Genomic DNA, 17,367 nt, shown 5'->3' with positions numbered 1-17,367 from the left:
GGAGTTCCAAACAACCTTTCTTTATCTTAATGGAAAGACAGAGTGAGGCATAGTTTCTACTCTAAAATAGTGGCTAACTTTGCCAGATTACTTTCAGCAGGTGAAAGCCAGAATATTGTCCAGTATATTTTCTTCTCGCTTTGAAATACAATTTAGATTAAGTGTACCTTGAGACACTAAAGAATTTGGAAATGTTGTCTAGAAGAAATTAATTTTATTCCTTCTAATAACACGACTTCTGGTTAATAGCGAGAGTTAAGCATGAGGCGCTTTGTGAAACATCTATAGACAGAAAGAAAATTATTTATGAGTAATTTTAAATAGCTTAATTTCAAACTTCAAATTTCAAAGCAAGTTCAACAAATTTTAGACAAGGAATCCAAAGTATTGCAAGTTATCTTTTATCATGAAGTAGCTGAAGAAGCTTTCTTTTCCTTTTTTCTTCTCCCATGATATATGGGAATCAAACGTTAGAATTAAAATTTTAACTTCTGGATTAGTGTAGGAAGGAGAGTACTGCAATAATTTACAAAATATTTGTAGCTATATAAGTTCAAGCCATTCAGACAAAGATTGGGCAGTCTTTTCTTTGTATCCTAGCTCTGTTTTAGCAGACAACTTTTAGTCTGCTCCTGATTTACCAACTCATTTACCTACAAAAATCCCATCAGAAAACTTCTGAAAAAATTATCAGAAGCTCACGCAGCAAGTAACAGTGAATCAGAAGAATATAAACTGAGAGAAATTAGAAAGGATAGCACAAAAGAAACTAGAATTGTTCAATTATAATCAATAAATATAATCTCCTGTGGATTGTAACTTTAGAATTTTATACAGAAACAATCAACAGCCTACCTGTGTTGTTCCCTCAGCAGGTCGCTTGTTTCCCGAAGTATCTGTTGGTGGCCTGTTTGTCTGGTTTTCTGAGGGGTCAAGAAATTGTTCATTTGCAGCATCTAATCATTACTAATTATTGCTACCCACCAGCCATATTTGAAGGCAATGTTCAAAGCTGTTTGACACTAAACATTCAGTATGTGACATATTTTACATTTGGCCCCAGTTTTCAATTTTAAGTATCCAAGTTTCATTAATGTGTTCCTTTCTTTTTAAGTGTGACAGTATATTAAAAGCATCTTATGAGCACAAAGTATAACTCCAACTTCTCCTCCCTCTGTACGCATATTAATAAGCTATTCAACTAAAAATTAATAAAATTATTAACTATTTCCATAAAAAAAAAAACCTGACTGAAAAAAGGATGCTTAAACAGACTGCAAAATATATACCTGAGGCAGGGAGACTGAGTACCTTTAGTAGCTCAGACAAACATTAAACTAGTAATTTAAGAAGCTGCTCTAATATTTGATGTAAATATATAAATTCAAATTCTGTTCTCATTCCTTTTCATTTTAATGAGAGCTTATCAGCAACAGTGCTGGCCCCAATCAGTGTTTCAATTCTGGTGAGAAAACTACTAGGGTATAAACAAATCTACGGAAACTGCATAAAATGAGACATTCTTTGGACACATGGGTCCTCCCTTTTGTCACTGTATCTCATCAGTCACAACCCTTTTTATGTTATCTTAAATCACTTCTATTTGCTTTAGAGCTAAGAGTCAATATAAAATATAAATGTCTAACTCTACAGAGCATGTATTTTAGCAGAGGTAACTTAGATACAGGAAAATGAAATGAAACTAGTTCTGATGTCAAATTCTGCTTGAGTTCCTTCTAACATTATACTGTACCAATGAGGCACTTGCTATAGCTCCAACACTTACAAATCTTGAAGACCTCTTATAAAAAAATTCAAGGTATGCAAAATCAGAAGTGCAGACAACCATCAGGGCAGCACCAAAGACTGAGAAAAAGTATTTTTAAATAATTAACCTAATTATTGTTATTTGAACACTTATTGTATTTAGATACTTTATTTAAATACTTTAAGTGTACTCCTTTGGAACTAGGTTCATATTCAGTTGTTTTTTTTCTACCATTTTGTTTACTTTTAAGTGCTGTGAAAATTAAGTTACAATTATACTTTCCTTTCAGTATGCCTTTGCTTAGAAAGATAGTTCGTATTATTCTGAGAAGCTGTGTTAAAATTAAATACCAAGTTCTTAATGACAGGAGTTTCTGACTTCACACTAGGAATTACACAAATCAAATTCTAAATAAAACAAAGCTTACAAAGCCACGCTGCTGACTCCAAGGGGAGTTTACTTTCAGCAATGTCTGAAACAGATCTGTCGTAGAGATTATTTTGATTTTGAAAATTTCAACAGAAACACAACCTAGAAGAACCATCTCTGTAAAACATTAAGAAAAAATTTTCCACAGAGCACAGTTTTATGTTTCCCTGTGACCACTATCTTCCTCCACCAGTGTCAACATTCAAGCATAACTTACCAATCTTGGATGCTGCAATGGTGGGTGGTTCAGTAGGAGCTGTACTACTCAATGCAGGGAGAGGAATCTTCATCTGTAGCGCTCGACTGGCAGTCGCATTATAAAGTCCTGGAGTACCCACTGTGGGCAAAGAAGTCCTTGTGGTCTGGGCAACAGGATGTGTAGTAGGAACAGCCTGTACTGCCAACGTTGTGCCTATTGACCCAGCACTGGCTGTAGAGTTCCTTAGAATACCAGGACTGGGCACATGTGGGATGTTATTTGGTTTAGTTGTGTTAGTTGATGCCAAAGACACTGTAGTTTTGGTAAGGCTACCAACTGTAGACGAGTTTTGTACAGATATAAATTCCACGTTGCCTGATGGCTGGCTAGAGACCAAAGTCCCTGTGTGGCCTTGCAGAAGCTGAGTCTGGGATGACACTGCCACAGGTACGTGCAGGATTACGGGCAAAGACTGCAATGAGACAGACACTGACTGAGCGCTGCCAGTGGGCACTTGGTTAGTGCCTACAACTGTAGCCGTGTTAGCTGTGGGAAGCACTGCTGTTGTCAAAGAGCTGGTGGAGGACACTGGAGTCTGAAGCTTAGGGTGTCCACTGACAACTGCTGGAGAAGCAGCAAGGCTGGAAGCAGGCACTACACACAAAAAAAAAAAAAAAAAAAAAAAAGGAAAAAAAAAAGCACTTGAATTGAGTGGGAAGTTTCACTGCAACACAACAAATGGAAGCAATTTATGATGAGGGCAGTGAGTCACTGGAACTGGTTGTCCACAAGTGACTGTGAATGCCCTATCATTTTAAGTTGTTCAGCGTCAGACTGGACAAGGCTTCAAGCAACTTGATCTTGTGAAAGATGGCCTGTTCCACAGTGGCAAGGTTGGACTAGGTAATCTTTAAAGGTCCCTTCCAACCCAAATACTTCTATGAAAGAAGTAGTGTATAATTACTTCTTTTTGCAAATAAAGGCTATAGGTACTGTTTTTCTGTTGTACACTGTCACGTTCAATGGCCTGGTTAAAGATACAGTCAATACTACATTTCTGTTTGTAAGAAATGTCAGGAAAAAAGATATATAAAGAATTATGTCACAGGCTTGAAGAAAGCTCCAAGATTTAACTGCTGAAAACATAAAATACAGCATTTTAAGCACCCGTTATAGAAATGGCAGAGCAACTGGTGCTTCACAAACACAAGAAAAGAAAAACTATGCCAGTTATGACTAACTTGCTTTGTACAGGTAGGACCTTGTATCCAGAAGGTTCTACCAAAACCAAGTATTAATGTGTCAGAGAAGATACTGACTTTTATGCAACAAAATTTCAGGATTAATTCTAAAGATCAGGAGCAAAATACACTACTGAAGGCCAGTACATGCAAACTATAAGATAATCCTGTGGGAAAGATTCAGCATTTGATATTAAACTATTTTTACAACCAAGGACAGTGAGACTATAATTAATAAATTAAAGGTGAGTTTGAGTCTATATATAAAATTTTAGTCTAAAAACTCCATTTTTCAACATGACTCTTTTAAGAAATGTGGTTTATAATTGCTGTTTAGTTTCCTACTCAATTTCTATATTCATTAGGTAGAGGGAAGGGTATCATCAGCATCCTATTATGATCAAGTACAATAAGGGGCCTGAGACATGATTCAGTTCTTGGCAGCCAGTTTTACTGCCATACCCAGCATGCAGTCTCTACTGAAGCATCTAATTTACCACAAGTTCTGCCTGGCCAAATCAACACCTTTTTTCCCATACTTGGTACACATACTACACAAATATAAACTGGGAATGCACTAGAGAACTAAAAATAATGATTTCTTAGATCAGAAAAAGGAATAAAATCAGTTTTGCTCTGTTTGGTTAGTTACTTCTTTAATGGAAAGCAATAAAACTTTTAAGAAATGTGTTTATAGTCCCTAGGGAGTTTCTCACCTGGATTCACAGGGGCTTGAAAAGTTGCTGGTGTGCTCTCTCCTACATTCCTCTTTGACTCCAGCATTTGCCTTACTGTGCCAGCATTTCTAAGGAACAAAGTTTGAGTTGGCATTTCTCTCAAAAAGCCATATAAAGTGTATTTATGAACAGTACAATGGTGAAAAATTCCCTAATTTTACAGCTGTTCTTTTCTTTGAGATTTTCTTTTCAAAACCCACTTTTTGCTTCTCAGGCAAATTAACTTGGGATATTTCCCAAAGAAAAAGAAGTATGAAATTATTTATAAACTTTCAAGTTCTTGCACTAAGCTTGTCTTGCACCATGAGAATTTTCCTGTTCTTGAAATTAAACTTCCACTATTATATATGATTTTTTGAACACTGAAACTGATGCTAAATAGATTTAACCAAGAATGTCCAAGAATGGGCTCAATTCTGTCAATTTATGACTTCTGTAAAATCAAATTAAATTTTAAAAATGAAGAGCAATGAAGGAAAAGGAAAAACACTTTAATTTAAAAAAAGGAAATACAGAGATTATCTGAAGTGTCCTTGCACATTCTAACACTGTCCCAGTGATGTGCTTTGCTTACCGATATGTGGCATTGTTTACATTTGCAGTGTCAGGTGCTGCTTTCCCTGGAGATACAGGTGCATTTGCCACATTCTACACAGAATGAGAGAGAGAGAGGCCATAAAAAAACAACTCTAAGTCATCTTGCAAACTTATGCTTTCATTCTATTTCATATCCATTCACTGTTGTGTGAGAGACTAATTTTCTGAAGTCAACACTGCAGGAGAATTTGACATATTTTACAACTACACAAAATCTCCTTGGTCCTACTGCCTCCATCTCCTATATCCTCTCTTTCCTCTTTGCCCTCTCATCCTCAGAATCAAGGTAGTGGGATGCACTTTTATTTACCCTGTACTCTTCATACTGAAGTAAATTAGATTGTTATATACAGTTTAAGGTATTTTCACACTAAAAATGGCTAAAGAAGCTTCTGTATAATTCAGAATTACATAACAGATGTTAAGATTTCTTTAACCAAACCAGAAAAAACCTGATTTGTCAATGCCATTGAATAAACAAGTCACATCTTTCTGCATATAAATTTTCTTTATTTTCCAACTGAAGTTTTAGGCTAACTCAGAAACAACCCCGAGACCCCAACAAATCTAGTTCTTACTTCCTGTCTCTTCTTCAAGTCCTCCTTAGCTGCTCCAACCCGCTTTGTCAATCTCGCAATTTTAGCCTAAACAGGAAGAAGATGAAAACAAACAAAACCATAAATCCTCAAGAACCATCAACGAAATCTTATAAACTAAAATATATATAACTAAGACATCAAGTCAAAGGCTATTTTCATATCAGGAAAATTATTCTTCCTTGAAATACAGTACAACTATGTTACTTTCAACTGTATTACAGCAGAAAGACAAACGTACACATCACAGTCAAGGTATCTTAGAGACAAGTTTAATTATTTTTCTTCCTATTCACAATTGCACAAACTGAATCCATCTGGCATGTTCACACAAAACTACATAAATAGAAGCTTTACATGATATTATTAATTTGACACTATACTTGATGGCTAAAGACACTGGTAAACAAGTATACTGAAAGCATCTTAAAAAGCACTTAAAAGGTCAACATAAAATGTCTGTGGCAACAAGAGGAAAGAGTTGTACAGTGGGAACTGATCTGGCAAACTCCTTATTTCTTTTAATGAAAAAAAGTAAAATGGCCTTATTGTTTGAATTTGTTATGAGATAAGCTTTTAATTGTCTTATCAGCTCAAAATTCTTTTTTGTGATGTTCTTAATGACACCTCTAAGTACGTATTTTCTATAAAAAAAACAGGAAAGTATACTGCATTCAACACTAGCTATTTGTCTCCTTGCTAGAACATCAACTATTTACACTCTGGGGAAACATGTGATGTGGAATGTTTGAAGTCCAGTGCTCCTTTCTGTGTGTTCCCATTTTTAAGCAAATTTCCAGCTTCATAAAGACCTTAGATATTTTCATACTTGCATTTTTAAAAAAATGTCTAAATGGAACAGAAGAGTGGAAAAGCAGTCTACTAACAGTTAATGAATCAGTTTGCCAGATGGAAAATACACTTTGGGGTTTCTGTATGATTAATTGGTTGCTTCCCTCATTCTGAGTAGGAAAATAGTTTTACAACTCAAAATGAACATTAGTGTTTGCTGCTCCCCCCACCACCTCCTCCCCTTGCAGAGTCAAAATGGTTTTCCTACTGGCAACTGGAGGAACCTTACTACAAAGCATTGAGGAAGTTATTTTTGAATTTGACCCTAGTATGGAGCTGAACACACAAACACTCACCTGCATTTCAGTAAGCACAGTTTTATGCCTTTTGTTGCATTCTACTTTCTCCATTCGGGTTTTCAAGTCTGCCAGAGTCTTGTCAAATACTGCACACTGTAAAGCGGTAAGTTTTTCTTCTAACAGTCTCTGGATAATCTGCAAAATTGTTACACATTAAAAAAAAAAAAAAAAAAAAAAATCAATGCAATCCCAAAATTTGGGGGACCACCTATAATAATATTCTTAACTCCTAACAAATATCCTGCTATAAACAGAACAATGACAATTGTTGTGCCCTGTCAATCAAATAAATCTACAGTCATCAATAAGCATGTGGTTGCACAGCTAAGTTTGGAAAATACAAATTGTTTGCCATTAATTCAACAAATTAATTTCCTTGCAGTATACTAAGGGTATAAAATCTTATTATGTATAAAAAGAACGTTAACAAAAGAAGGTATTTTTTTAAAGTGCAGAGCTTAAGCATGTTAATTGCTCTTCTTACTTTTCTATTTTTGAGAGCGACATTGGCATTCAAAGAGCAGAAACTTAAGACATTCAACAAAAACTTTTTTCTTTGATATATTTTCTCCTAGCAAAAATTCAGTGTTGCCTTTTTTGCAGAAGCTAAAAACGTAAGAAGAAAAGACTGGTTTTCACAAAGTTTACTTGATAAAAGTTATTATTTAATGTTTCTCTCCCTTCTATACCTACTGCAATGTAAAAAGCTTTCCTAGGAAATGAAAATAAATAAGCCACTAATGTGGTTCAGTTTTTGCCATCCTAATCCTAAATTAATGAAATTACAGCACATGCTAGCTAATGAATTAACAGAAGAACAGCACAATTTTCTTTTCTTCAAGACCATAGGTTCCTTATACAGCAATGGTGCAATCAGTCTATTAACTGCTCTACAAAAACCTGCAAAATGCCAGGTGGATTACACTCTTCTTTGGAGACTGCCTTTTTGAAAAGCTAGGCAAAGAATAAAGTGCATCACATAAATCATAATGGTGAAATACATCCTTTACTAACATTTTTGGTCTAGAGTCACATGAAACTTCAAGAATTTTATACATTTCAAATATAACTCCTGTAGTGTAGTTTTCAAATGGTACTTGGTCCCATCTTAAAAGGCAAGTTATGTAGAACTTTATATGAAATAAGCACCTTTGTTATTTGAATTACATCCAATGTTCAACCACAAAAGAGAAAATGTTTGGCGACACAGAGTGTGTGCAGAAGGACTGCTAATTCAAAGATGGTAACACGAATGACAGGTGTGTGTTTATGTTCTTTGCTTTGCACTTCTATTTTACCTTTTGTAATTTTAGGTCAACATCCTTTCTGGCTGTAATTTTGACTTGGACTTCTGCTTCATAATCTTCTCCCATGTACCGACGATGTTTAGAATGAACATTGTCCATGTCCTCAGATTTGGAGCGCTTTCTCTTTGAGGCTTCACCTGGAACAATTAGATACAACTGCTCATGAGGAACTCCTGAACAAAGAGGTATCTTCAGAATGCCATGATTACTATGAAGTTGTTCTCAAGTTTAAGCTTTTTCATGCTAAACCAGTAGGAATGCCTTTGGAAAAATATGCTTGATGACATCAAAGTACAAAACCAGTCCTTCTGGTATCTGTACATTACTGCCTTGTCAGTGACTTCTGCTTTGTGATTCACCCAGTCGCTGCCCCAAATGCAAAATGGTTCTAGTGCCACCACTCCTCTTACAAGAACCTCCCTCCAGTTCTTCCTGCTTCTATCAGCACCATCCTATAATGAAACATGGCATCTGAGAAGCAAAATAAAACCTTCTTCTGAAAAAAGAATCCTCTTCTCAGAATTCCAGTCAAATAAAACTACATCTCATTTAACTATGCCAACAATTAACTGTATTTAACTGCCATGAAGTTTTAACTTGTACCTCCAACACCTGACTGAAAAACCATTCAAACTTTTTTTTCACTTCTTGGTTAAGATGGAAAGTAAAAATCCAACAAAAGAACAGGCTCAAAACAGAACTAGATTATAAAAGTCATTTTCATCACAGTGATGAAGCACAAAAGAACCAAAGAGACCTCATTCACTCCTCCAGCTCCTGGCACTGTGTCCAGAAGGTCCTTGAGGACAAGAAGGACATCTGCTTTTAAATAATCTTCAGATTATGTAACAAGGACCCAGGGAACTACAGGATTAGCAATTCTACCTCAATCCCTGGGAACACGATGGAGCAAGTAAATGTAGATAGAAGTCATCTCAATGCCTATCAAGAAGGTGGTGATGGGGAACAGAATGGATTTATCAAGGGGAAATCATGCATCATCACCCTGATAGCCTTCTACAGTGAGACCACTGGCTTGGTGGATGAGAGGAGAGCATTTTTAATAATGCTTCTGACACCCAAACCATCCTCAAATTCTTGATGTATGGCCTAGATAATTGTACTGGCTCAACTGTTGGGCTCAAGGAGCCATGATTATTGGCACATAGTCCAGCTGGAGCTCAGTAATGCACACCAGCAGATGCTACGGGCACCAGCACCACCATCTTCATTCATGGCCTAGATAATGGGGTAAGAAGATATCTGCAGCAACTTCCAGGTGATACAAAACTGGAAGGAGTGATTTGTACACTCCTAAGTGGTTATGCTGCCATTCGGAGTCACACTGACAAACTGGAGAAATGGGCAAACAAGAACCTCATGAAGTTTAAGAAAAGGAGATGCCCATGTGCTACACTTGGGAGAGCAATAGAACCATGTATTCATTAGTACAGGCTGGGAATTCACTGGCTGAAAAACACCTTTTGAGAAAAGGCCCTGGTGGTCTCCATGTACATGAAGTTGAACATGGGCCAGCAATGTGCCCTGTTGGCAAAGAAGGCCAACAGCATTCTTGGTTGCCTGAGTACTGACAGCAGGTTGAAGGAGGTACTCATTCCCCTCTACCAGGGAATGTGAGTCTGAACCTTGAGTCTTTTGTCCAGTTCTACGTTTCTAAATACAAAAAAATATGTGAGCATACTGGAGAGAGTGCAGTGTAGAGTCACCAAGATGTTTTAGAGATAGGTGCATTCATCAAGAGCTGGAATTGTTCAATTGGAGAAGGCCACTGGGGGAGATTTTTTCGTGTGTGTGAATTACCTGACAGGTGGAGAATGAACAGAGCAAGACTCTTAGTGAGTAGCAGGTGACAGGACAAGAGAAATGGATGTAAATTGAAATACAGGAATTTCCACTCAAACATTTAAAAACTTTTTTTACGGTGAGGGTGGTCAAACACTTATGATCAGACCAAGGGATATTTGTGGAATCTTCGCCTGTGGAAATACTCAAAACCTGTCAGGACATAGTTCTGGGCAAACTGCTTTCTAGTTGACCTAGTTTTTTACTGGGGCAATAGACTAGATAATCAAAGGTCCCTTCCAAACCTAATGATTCTGTTCTTCTAACACATACAACACAGTGAAACAATGGTTTTAACATGACATACTTTTTTCTATTTGTTTCTCTTCTTCTTTGTGGGCCTCTTCTCCTTCTTTATCTTCACACTCCTTTTTTCTCTCCCCCTCCACCTCTTCTATAAACAGAAGAAAGAAATCCACGTGACACTTTCTCAGATCTACAGAAGTCTTGTAACAGTCCTATTTTGACTAATGAATTAAGAAAACATGTGAAAAAAACGTGCGAGGGAAGGCAAGAGAAATAAGCATGACGAAGGGGGGATGCAAATATGGAAAAAATAAGGGAATACCCTCAAAACAAGAATTTGAACTATCATTCAACACATTAATTAATGAGTCACTTTTGAATTTGCTTAACATTTTAACAAAAATCACTGAACTGTAATTACGAGGGAAACATGTTTCAGTTACCTCTGAAACAAAATGATGTTATTTTTAATGCAGTTGAAGTTCTCAGTAAATTATTTTAGCTTACTTTTCCACTTAGGAAGAAAGCATAAAAATTTCAGTAACAAAATACTAAAATACTAATATGTTTCTCTATTTAAAATTGGCAACTTCAACCATAATCTTAATGGTAGAAAAGGCCTAGATTCAGATTAACAAACATGACTTGTAATTTTAAGTTTCTTGCTAATACAAAGTCTCACAGTTTAGGACTAGCTTTTAAAAAATATTCAGTTTAGGAAATGCTTAAAAGAAGAAAAATCTGAAGCCACCAAACACACAAAAGATAAAAATGGTAACACTTCCTGAAAATTTTTATACGTTCCATGAGCTTCCATTATGCATTTCATACATATGTGAATGAAATGAGCTTCCATTATGTGTTTCTGTGCTTGCTAGCTACAAGACATAATTACTGCTTTCAAGATTACAGTAAAATCTATCCAGAATATAAGAGAGCAAGTAAGCACTGTTATGCACATCTTGATCTGTACACTTCTTCATTTTCCTATATTCATTTTGTTATTACAGCAGAGTTTTCTAAGGAAAGTTCTGGTTGCAAAGGTACGCTTGATGCTCTCTTAACATTAAGTCTCCCTTCTATTACAAAGAACATTTAAATTATTTAAAACAAGTTACCTAATAAATCAGAAAAAGGAAGGAATCAAAACCCAACAACCTGGCATTATGGTATTTTTTCTTATTAATGTAAAAAAATAATATTCATAATACAAATTTTTGAATCCAAATCTGATTTACTTTTAAGGTAATAACATAATGCCTATGCCACCTGCTTTTCAAGACTTACAGATAAGCTTCATGTATTTAATTGCTATGAATAAAATAGGACTCATTTACCTAGCGATCTAAAGGAGAATTGCTAAGTTCAAGACAACTTTTCCCACAATTCAGAGATTTTAATATTCAGCTGAAAGACAAAAATATTCCATGGGAAGATACACATACCTAGAATGTCTTTAAAACATGTTACAAGCTTCAAAGCTAAGTTTTTTTTCGGTTCTTTATAGAGGACAAGTAATTTCAGGGATGAGAAGGTCCTTTCCTTACTAACTTCCATTACCATGAACAAATCTAACTCATTTAACTAGAAGTGGTTTAAACATGATGCACAGCTAAGCTCTCTAGTTAAGGAGGAGAACATTTCACAATTGGCTATCAGCTTGGTTTCCACTGCTATGATGGGATCTCTTTATCCTGATGCTAGACAAACAGAAGCAATTAATGCAACCTTGTCGGCCTCCTATGAGCTTGGTGTATCACAGTAAAGTTTTCCTGTTTCCTAATTTATTCCAATCATTTTTCATTTGATTTCTTTAACTGCCATTTTATCAATGTTTCCTCAAAAACACCTACTATAATCCTGAAATATTCTTATTGAGTGGTGAGTCAGTTCTACCTTCTGATCAAGTTATGAGTTTTGTACTCATGCGCACCACTTTGTAGATAACCACTATGAATTTCACCTGCCACGTTTCTTTCTCAGTCAATCAGCACTGTAAATTTCTTCTCCAGTTCTTCATATCAGCAAACTGTGACATCACTAGCTACCATTCATTTTAGGCAAATTATTAATTCTGTCACAAGGCACAGTCTCTGGAATTCTGAATTTATTTTTTATTCTTCAGTTGATTATTTCCTCCACGAGGACTTTCCATTTTACTGTTTCATTTACAAAATTTCTTGGTAAGAAATCACTTGTGTTTGGATATCCAAGAGAATTCATATCAGGGCTTCCTTGTCACATGCTTGTTTGCTTACCCAAAAAGCTCCAAGGCTTTCTGATGTATGATCCTTTATTACAAAAATCTGTGACAGCACAGCAATTATAGTTACTAATTCCACTTGGGAAAGACATTCTATTAATCTGTCCATTTGAATAAAGTCTTCTAGTAGCATTTTTTTTTCACTGTTGTTTAGCCATATTGGTTTTTATCTAGACTTGTTGAAATCTTACTTCTTAACTGAGCAGTTTGCGCCTATTTCTCCAACACATCATCTTGAAATGATCTCCATGTGGTCTCCACAGTTTTAATTTTCACAGACTCTTTCCAAAAGTTACTTTTTATAAGGCAACTCTACCTGTTTTCTCATACAACTGTTTTCTGCCTGTACAACCTCTCTGCTATTATCTTTGTTGCTGGTTAAGGCAGAACATAATTTCTTTCATTTCATGAACAGTCTCAGTTACAGCCACACAACTGTAAGAGTCAAATAGTTATTAGCCAATAAATAAAACAACTAGTCAAAAGAATTTGTCTTGTCACCAAAATATAGAATCTTAAAAATCTATTGCTAGATACATTAATTTTAAACCTCTGCAAACTGTAGTCCAGTATTTAATATTCACTTCAGTCTTTTTGCTCCATAGCAAATTCCTCTGTGACCCCAGAGTGTTTTCTCCTTGGATAAGATGAAAAAAGTAAACTTAATGGCTTCAATGAGAGAACTGTTAAACTGCAGTGAAAACAAAGATAACCTATTTATTTGTACTGTTTATTTCATAAAAGGGACTTGTAACACTACAGTTCTGACACAACTACAAACAGCTTTCTTTCCCTCTGGTTTCAAACCCAGCTCCAATAGTTTCTGGGAGATTTTATGTGCACAACAATGGTATCACTTTTTCAATCTCATTACCAACAGCTAATGCCTAAATAAGATCCTTAGCAGAAACTATGGAACCTAGCTCATCTCCATTTAACTAGCATTATTTAAAGGTAAATACTAGAAAAGGAGGAGTCTAAAACAGGGCTGGTTCTTATCTCTGTTTCTCTAGCTGTTTTAGAGACAGAAGACTCAGAATGCCACAGTCTGATCATTAGTAAAACAAGATTCAAGAAACTGTGGTCACTAACTTCCCAGAGACTAAAACCTGAATCTTAATTAAATTATGAAATTTCTACCCAGTCAGCCATATTTAAATACTTGGGTTAATATGATCATAATTTAATAAAAGCTATAAGGCGGGGGGGGAAGGGAGAAAAGGGCGAGGGAAAAAAACCAACAAAATAATTCCAATCCCAAGATAATCTGAAACATCTTTCTTAATTACAGATAAAAGAACATTGTCAACTTATCTGTAAATTATTATTTTCAGAAGTGCAATAGTATAACAATGACTGCCCATTGTCAGAAAGAGAAAAAGCTTACAAAACTGTATTAAACAGTACACTACAAAGGACATCCATTGAGTTTAACTTAAAAAAATGTTCTGCTAATTACATTAAGAGATTCCACACTTAACATTTAAGAGCACCAATCAGTTGCCATAGTTATCAAAGAAAACTTAGATAAAACCAGTGAATTAACTGAATAAAAGCTATATGATATAAAAACAATACATGACACACATTTTTCATTAGCCTTTTCCAATACTGTCTTTCAGTGGAGAAAAAGAAAGTTAAAAGAGATGATGAGGCACACCTGGATTATATGTGTGCTTTCTTTATCATTTATTTACATGCTAAAGAAAGCTGAAATACTTTCTTCCCTGTGAAAGCAGTAAATGAATGCAGATCCTCTTCTCCCAAACCCTCCTGCCCCATCTCTGACAATTACTCATCTTTCCTCTTTTTCTACCCAGTATCTCACCCAAGTTGGCAGCCAAATTTACGGAGTATGAAAAAAACCCAAAGCAAACCGACAAGAAAACAACAAAAAACCCTGAAACCAAAATCCAAAACAAATGAACGAAAAATCAAAACAACCCAAATCTGGAAGATGACCACTTTTTGATGCAAAGTTTTTTTCCTGTGCCTCAAATACCACCCTTGAAAACTAAGACTACGTAACATTACTGGTGGGTAAGATTGCCTCTTTGATTTAGAAACCTGATACAAGTGTGTCATTCTAAGAAATGAACATCCCAAACCTAAATGCAAACTAACAATTTAGAAAATTCTTACCTGGAAGACTTGACTTGTTTGGCAGTGTCCCTTCAACAAGTTCCTCCTTCTCATCGCATGGATCGTCTTCATCAGACAGTACTAAGAAAGCCTCTTTTGGCAGACTTTCATTGCTTTCCTGCTTGGATGGTGAACCCAAACAATTGTCTATTTTCTCTTCTAAATCTGGGACTGTGTCATCCACTGGAAGCAGAGAACTTTTAGAAAAACAGCTCAGATCATCTTCAGCAGGGGCTAGTTTTTCCAGAATTGGAATAATGTCATCTGTTTCCATACAGTCTGTATTGTCCAAGATACTTTCACTTGGCTCATCTACTGTCTTCGAAACAGTGGTTTCTGAAAGTTCTGCACTGCCTTCTTGTTTTTCCTGGTCAGCTTCCATACTGCTAGAGATGGCTGCTTCTCCAACAGCCTCTTCAACAATTCCTTCTTCAGTCCTCTTTTCCTCACCAGATGAACTGGAATTAACAGGTAAATAATTTGTTTCTGCCTTCTCTTCAGAAGAGTCACTAATATCACAGACTGATTTACTTCCGCTTTCCAATGGGATATCATTCTTTCTTTGGTCCGAATGATCTTTTCTATTATTTTCTTCATGGAAGTTATCTTTACTGCTACCAACCCCATTTTCAGCCTCACATTTTACTGTGATGTCAGTATCTTTAGCTTGCTCAGGAGTAACATTTTCTGAAGACAGCATTAGAGGTTTGGATTCTATGTCATTGATTATGTTTCCTGCCTTACTTTCAGGGCATTTGGTCTCACCAATTTCATCACAAGCTGTTCGTCCTTCTTCAGAATTAACACACAAGTCAACCACGCCATTAATTTCTTTCTTGACTTCCGTACAGTCTGCATTGCTTAAAAGGGAATTTACATCAGAATCTCCATTCTCATGTTTTCCATTTAACAGTTTCACTTCAGTTGTCTTCAACAGCTCCTCTTTAACCTTATAGACAGCTTCAAGTTGTTGCCGATCACTTACTCTCATTGTTTTTCGTGCTTTAAAGACTTTTTTCTGAGGTTCCTCTGTGCTATCCATCTTAGCCCTTAAAAAAATTCAGAAAGAACTGTGAAGATAAAAATTTATCATTGTCATATTATACTGCTACTAAGAAAGACTGTAACATTTAGCACATTTTAAAGTAAACTAGTTGAAATAGTACTGACAAAAACAAACAAACACCTGTCAACACTTAAATTTTATCTGACCTCCCAAAAAGTAAATCCAAGTTTCTCTGTATGCTGCACAAACACATTTATGCAAAGGTCACAGAGGTCACCCTAAGACATCATGAAATAATATTTTAATTACACATTTTAGACCACTTGTCTTGTAGTATTCTATTAAAAATAGGTATTATACTAAGGTAAGAGCCAGCAGCCTCTCTTCTCATAAAAAGTTAAAAATAAATGTAAACTAATGGATCAAGAATATTTCCATCCTAAAAATGTTTAATTTCTTAAGTTACAAACAGAATTAATAACTGGGGTAAATGACAAGATTTTTATATCAAGTCACTTTTAAGAAAATTTCATTATATACAAAGAATTTCTCAATGTATCATTAAAATATCTTTTTTCTGCATAAACACAATAGACTTTCATCCTCCACATCTATACAATAGTTAAATGAACTTGGATTTTTAGACCATTTTCATTCAGTTTGCAGTAATATTTTACTAAGACTATTTGTGGCCATAAAAACTACAGGTATTGGAGCACCTTGTAGGAAAACTCTCTTTCAAGGAAAACTGCTGGGTTTGCCCTCAACTGTTATATTCATTCCATCCACCCACACAAGTATTAAGAAAAATATAAATTTTTATAAAAAGTGTAAGAAAAATGTTACAAAATGTATTTTATCAAATCAAAACATGAAGTTAAATCCAGCATTACCTAGGAAGCTATAATGATTTTGTTGAAATACAACAAAATCTGTTTTCATCTGTTTCCATTAAACAAAACAAATCCATAGGAATTTTTAAAATATACTTTTTTCTCCACGTGGTCTTGTTTAATGGCCTAGTTTTAAAGGATTAGATATGATAATGTTCAGAAGCAGAAGGCAGCTAAGAAAGTTCCCATATCCTAAATGTAACTCAACTACTAAGATCTTGAATCAGCTGGTGCTAACCAATTTAGGTCTGCTGAAGCAGATCTACAAACCACCATAAAGTTACTCCCATCAAGCACACAGCTTTATGAAGTTTCTCAAAAATGTACAAAAATTATATTAACAGTAATTAAAAAAGAAAAATAATCAGACAGTTATCTCAATATTACTTTTTTTGCCCACAAGGACCAGATAGGCAAATGTTTATAACACTGACACAGCAGAATTATTAGGCAAAGGATGCACTTTAAATATGTATATGATTAATTTTGTGTCAGCTCCCAATTTATTTTCATTTAGAGAGCTAAGAAATTAATAGACTGCATTTTGTCTATTCAGGTGGGATATAAATTATTTTACTTTTTTTTTGTAAAAGAAAGCAGGACTACTGCCAACACTAGATCAGATCAATGACAGTTTTGTGTAACCACAAACTCGAGCATTTGGACAACCCTGTTGGGCAGGTGGAATGATTCTTGGGGGTGTCCTGTGCCAGGCGAGGAGTTGGACTCAATCCATGTGGGTCCCTTGCAACTCAGGATATTTGACAATTCTACGAACCAAGCTGCAAAATTCAGACCACAGATGCCACAGCCTCTAAATAACAATGGCTCTGCTCCATTTTGTAGCCGACCGCATCAACAAGTTTTATTTAGGCAATGCTACTATTGCCCTTTAGCCTTGTCTTCAGCAGACTAAAGCTGTCAAGCTC

The 17,367-nt window shown here is 35.6% G+C and overlaps 1 protein-coding gene across 15 annotated transcripts in view; it reads right to left on the bottom strand.

Moving 5' to 3' along the window:
- The window catches only part of ATF7IP (activating transcription factor 7 interacting protein), an 83,823-nt gene that overhangs the window by 30,797 nt on the left and 35,659 nt on the right, over positions 1 to 17,367 (bottom strand). For 13 of the 15 annotated variants that reach the window (XM_053943668.1, XM_053943672.1, XM_053943670.1 and 10 more), the window contains 9 exons: positions 14,540 to 15,588; positions 10,196 to 10,282; positions 8,017 to 8,162; positions 6,716 to 6,853; positions 5,550 to 5,615; positions 4,949 to 5,022; positions 4,354 to 4,442; positions 2,415 to 3,050; positions 856 to 923 (listed from right to left, as the gene is read on the bottom strand). In XM_053943668.1, coding sequence (XP_053799643.1) covers positions 856 to 923; positions 2,415 to 3,050; positions 4,354 to 4,442; positions 4,949 to 5,022; positions 5,550 to 5,615; positions 6,716 to 6,853; positions 8,017 to 8,162; positions 10,196 to 10,282; positions 14,540 to 15,581 — 2,346 coding nt within the window. In that variant the 5' untranslated portion in view covers positions 15,582 to 15,588. Of the gene's footprint in view, positions 1 to 855; positions 924 to 2,414; positions 3,051 to 4,353; positions 4,443 to 4,948; positions 5,023 to 5,549; positions 5,616 to 6,715; positions 6,854 to 8,016; positions 8,163 to 10,195; positions 10,283 to 14,539; positions 15,610 to 17,367 lie in introns of all 15 variants that reach the window. The other 2 variants (XM_053943669.1, XM_053943664.1) reach the window with 2 other exon arrangements.

The sequence above is a fragment of the Vidua chalybeata genome, chromosome 5 (assembly GCF_026979565.1).
Source record: "Vidua chalybeata isolate OUT-0048 chromosome 5, bVidCha1 merged haplotype, whole genome shotgun sequence".
NCBI classification, from domain to species: Eukaryota; Metazoa; Chordata; class Aves; order Passeriformes; family Viduidae; genus Vidua; species Vidua chalybeata.
The sequence above is the reverse complement of the archived record's forward strand: the minus strand, read 5'-3'. Positions and strand labels throughout refer to the sequence as shown.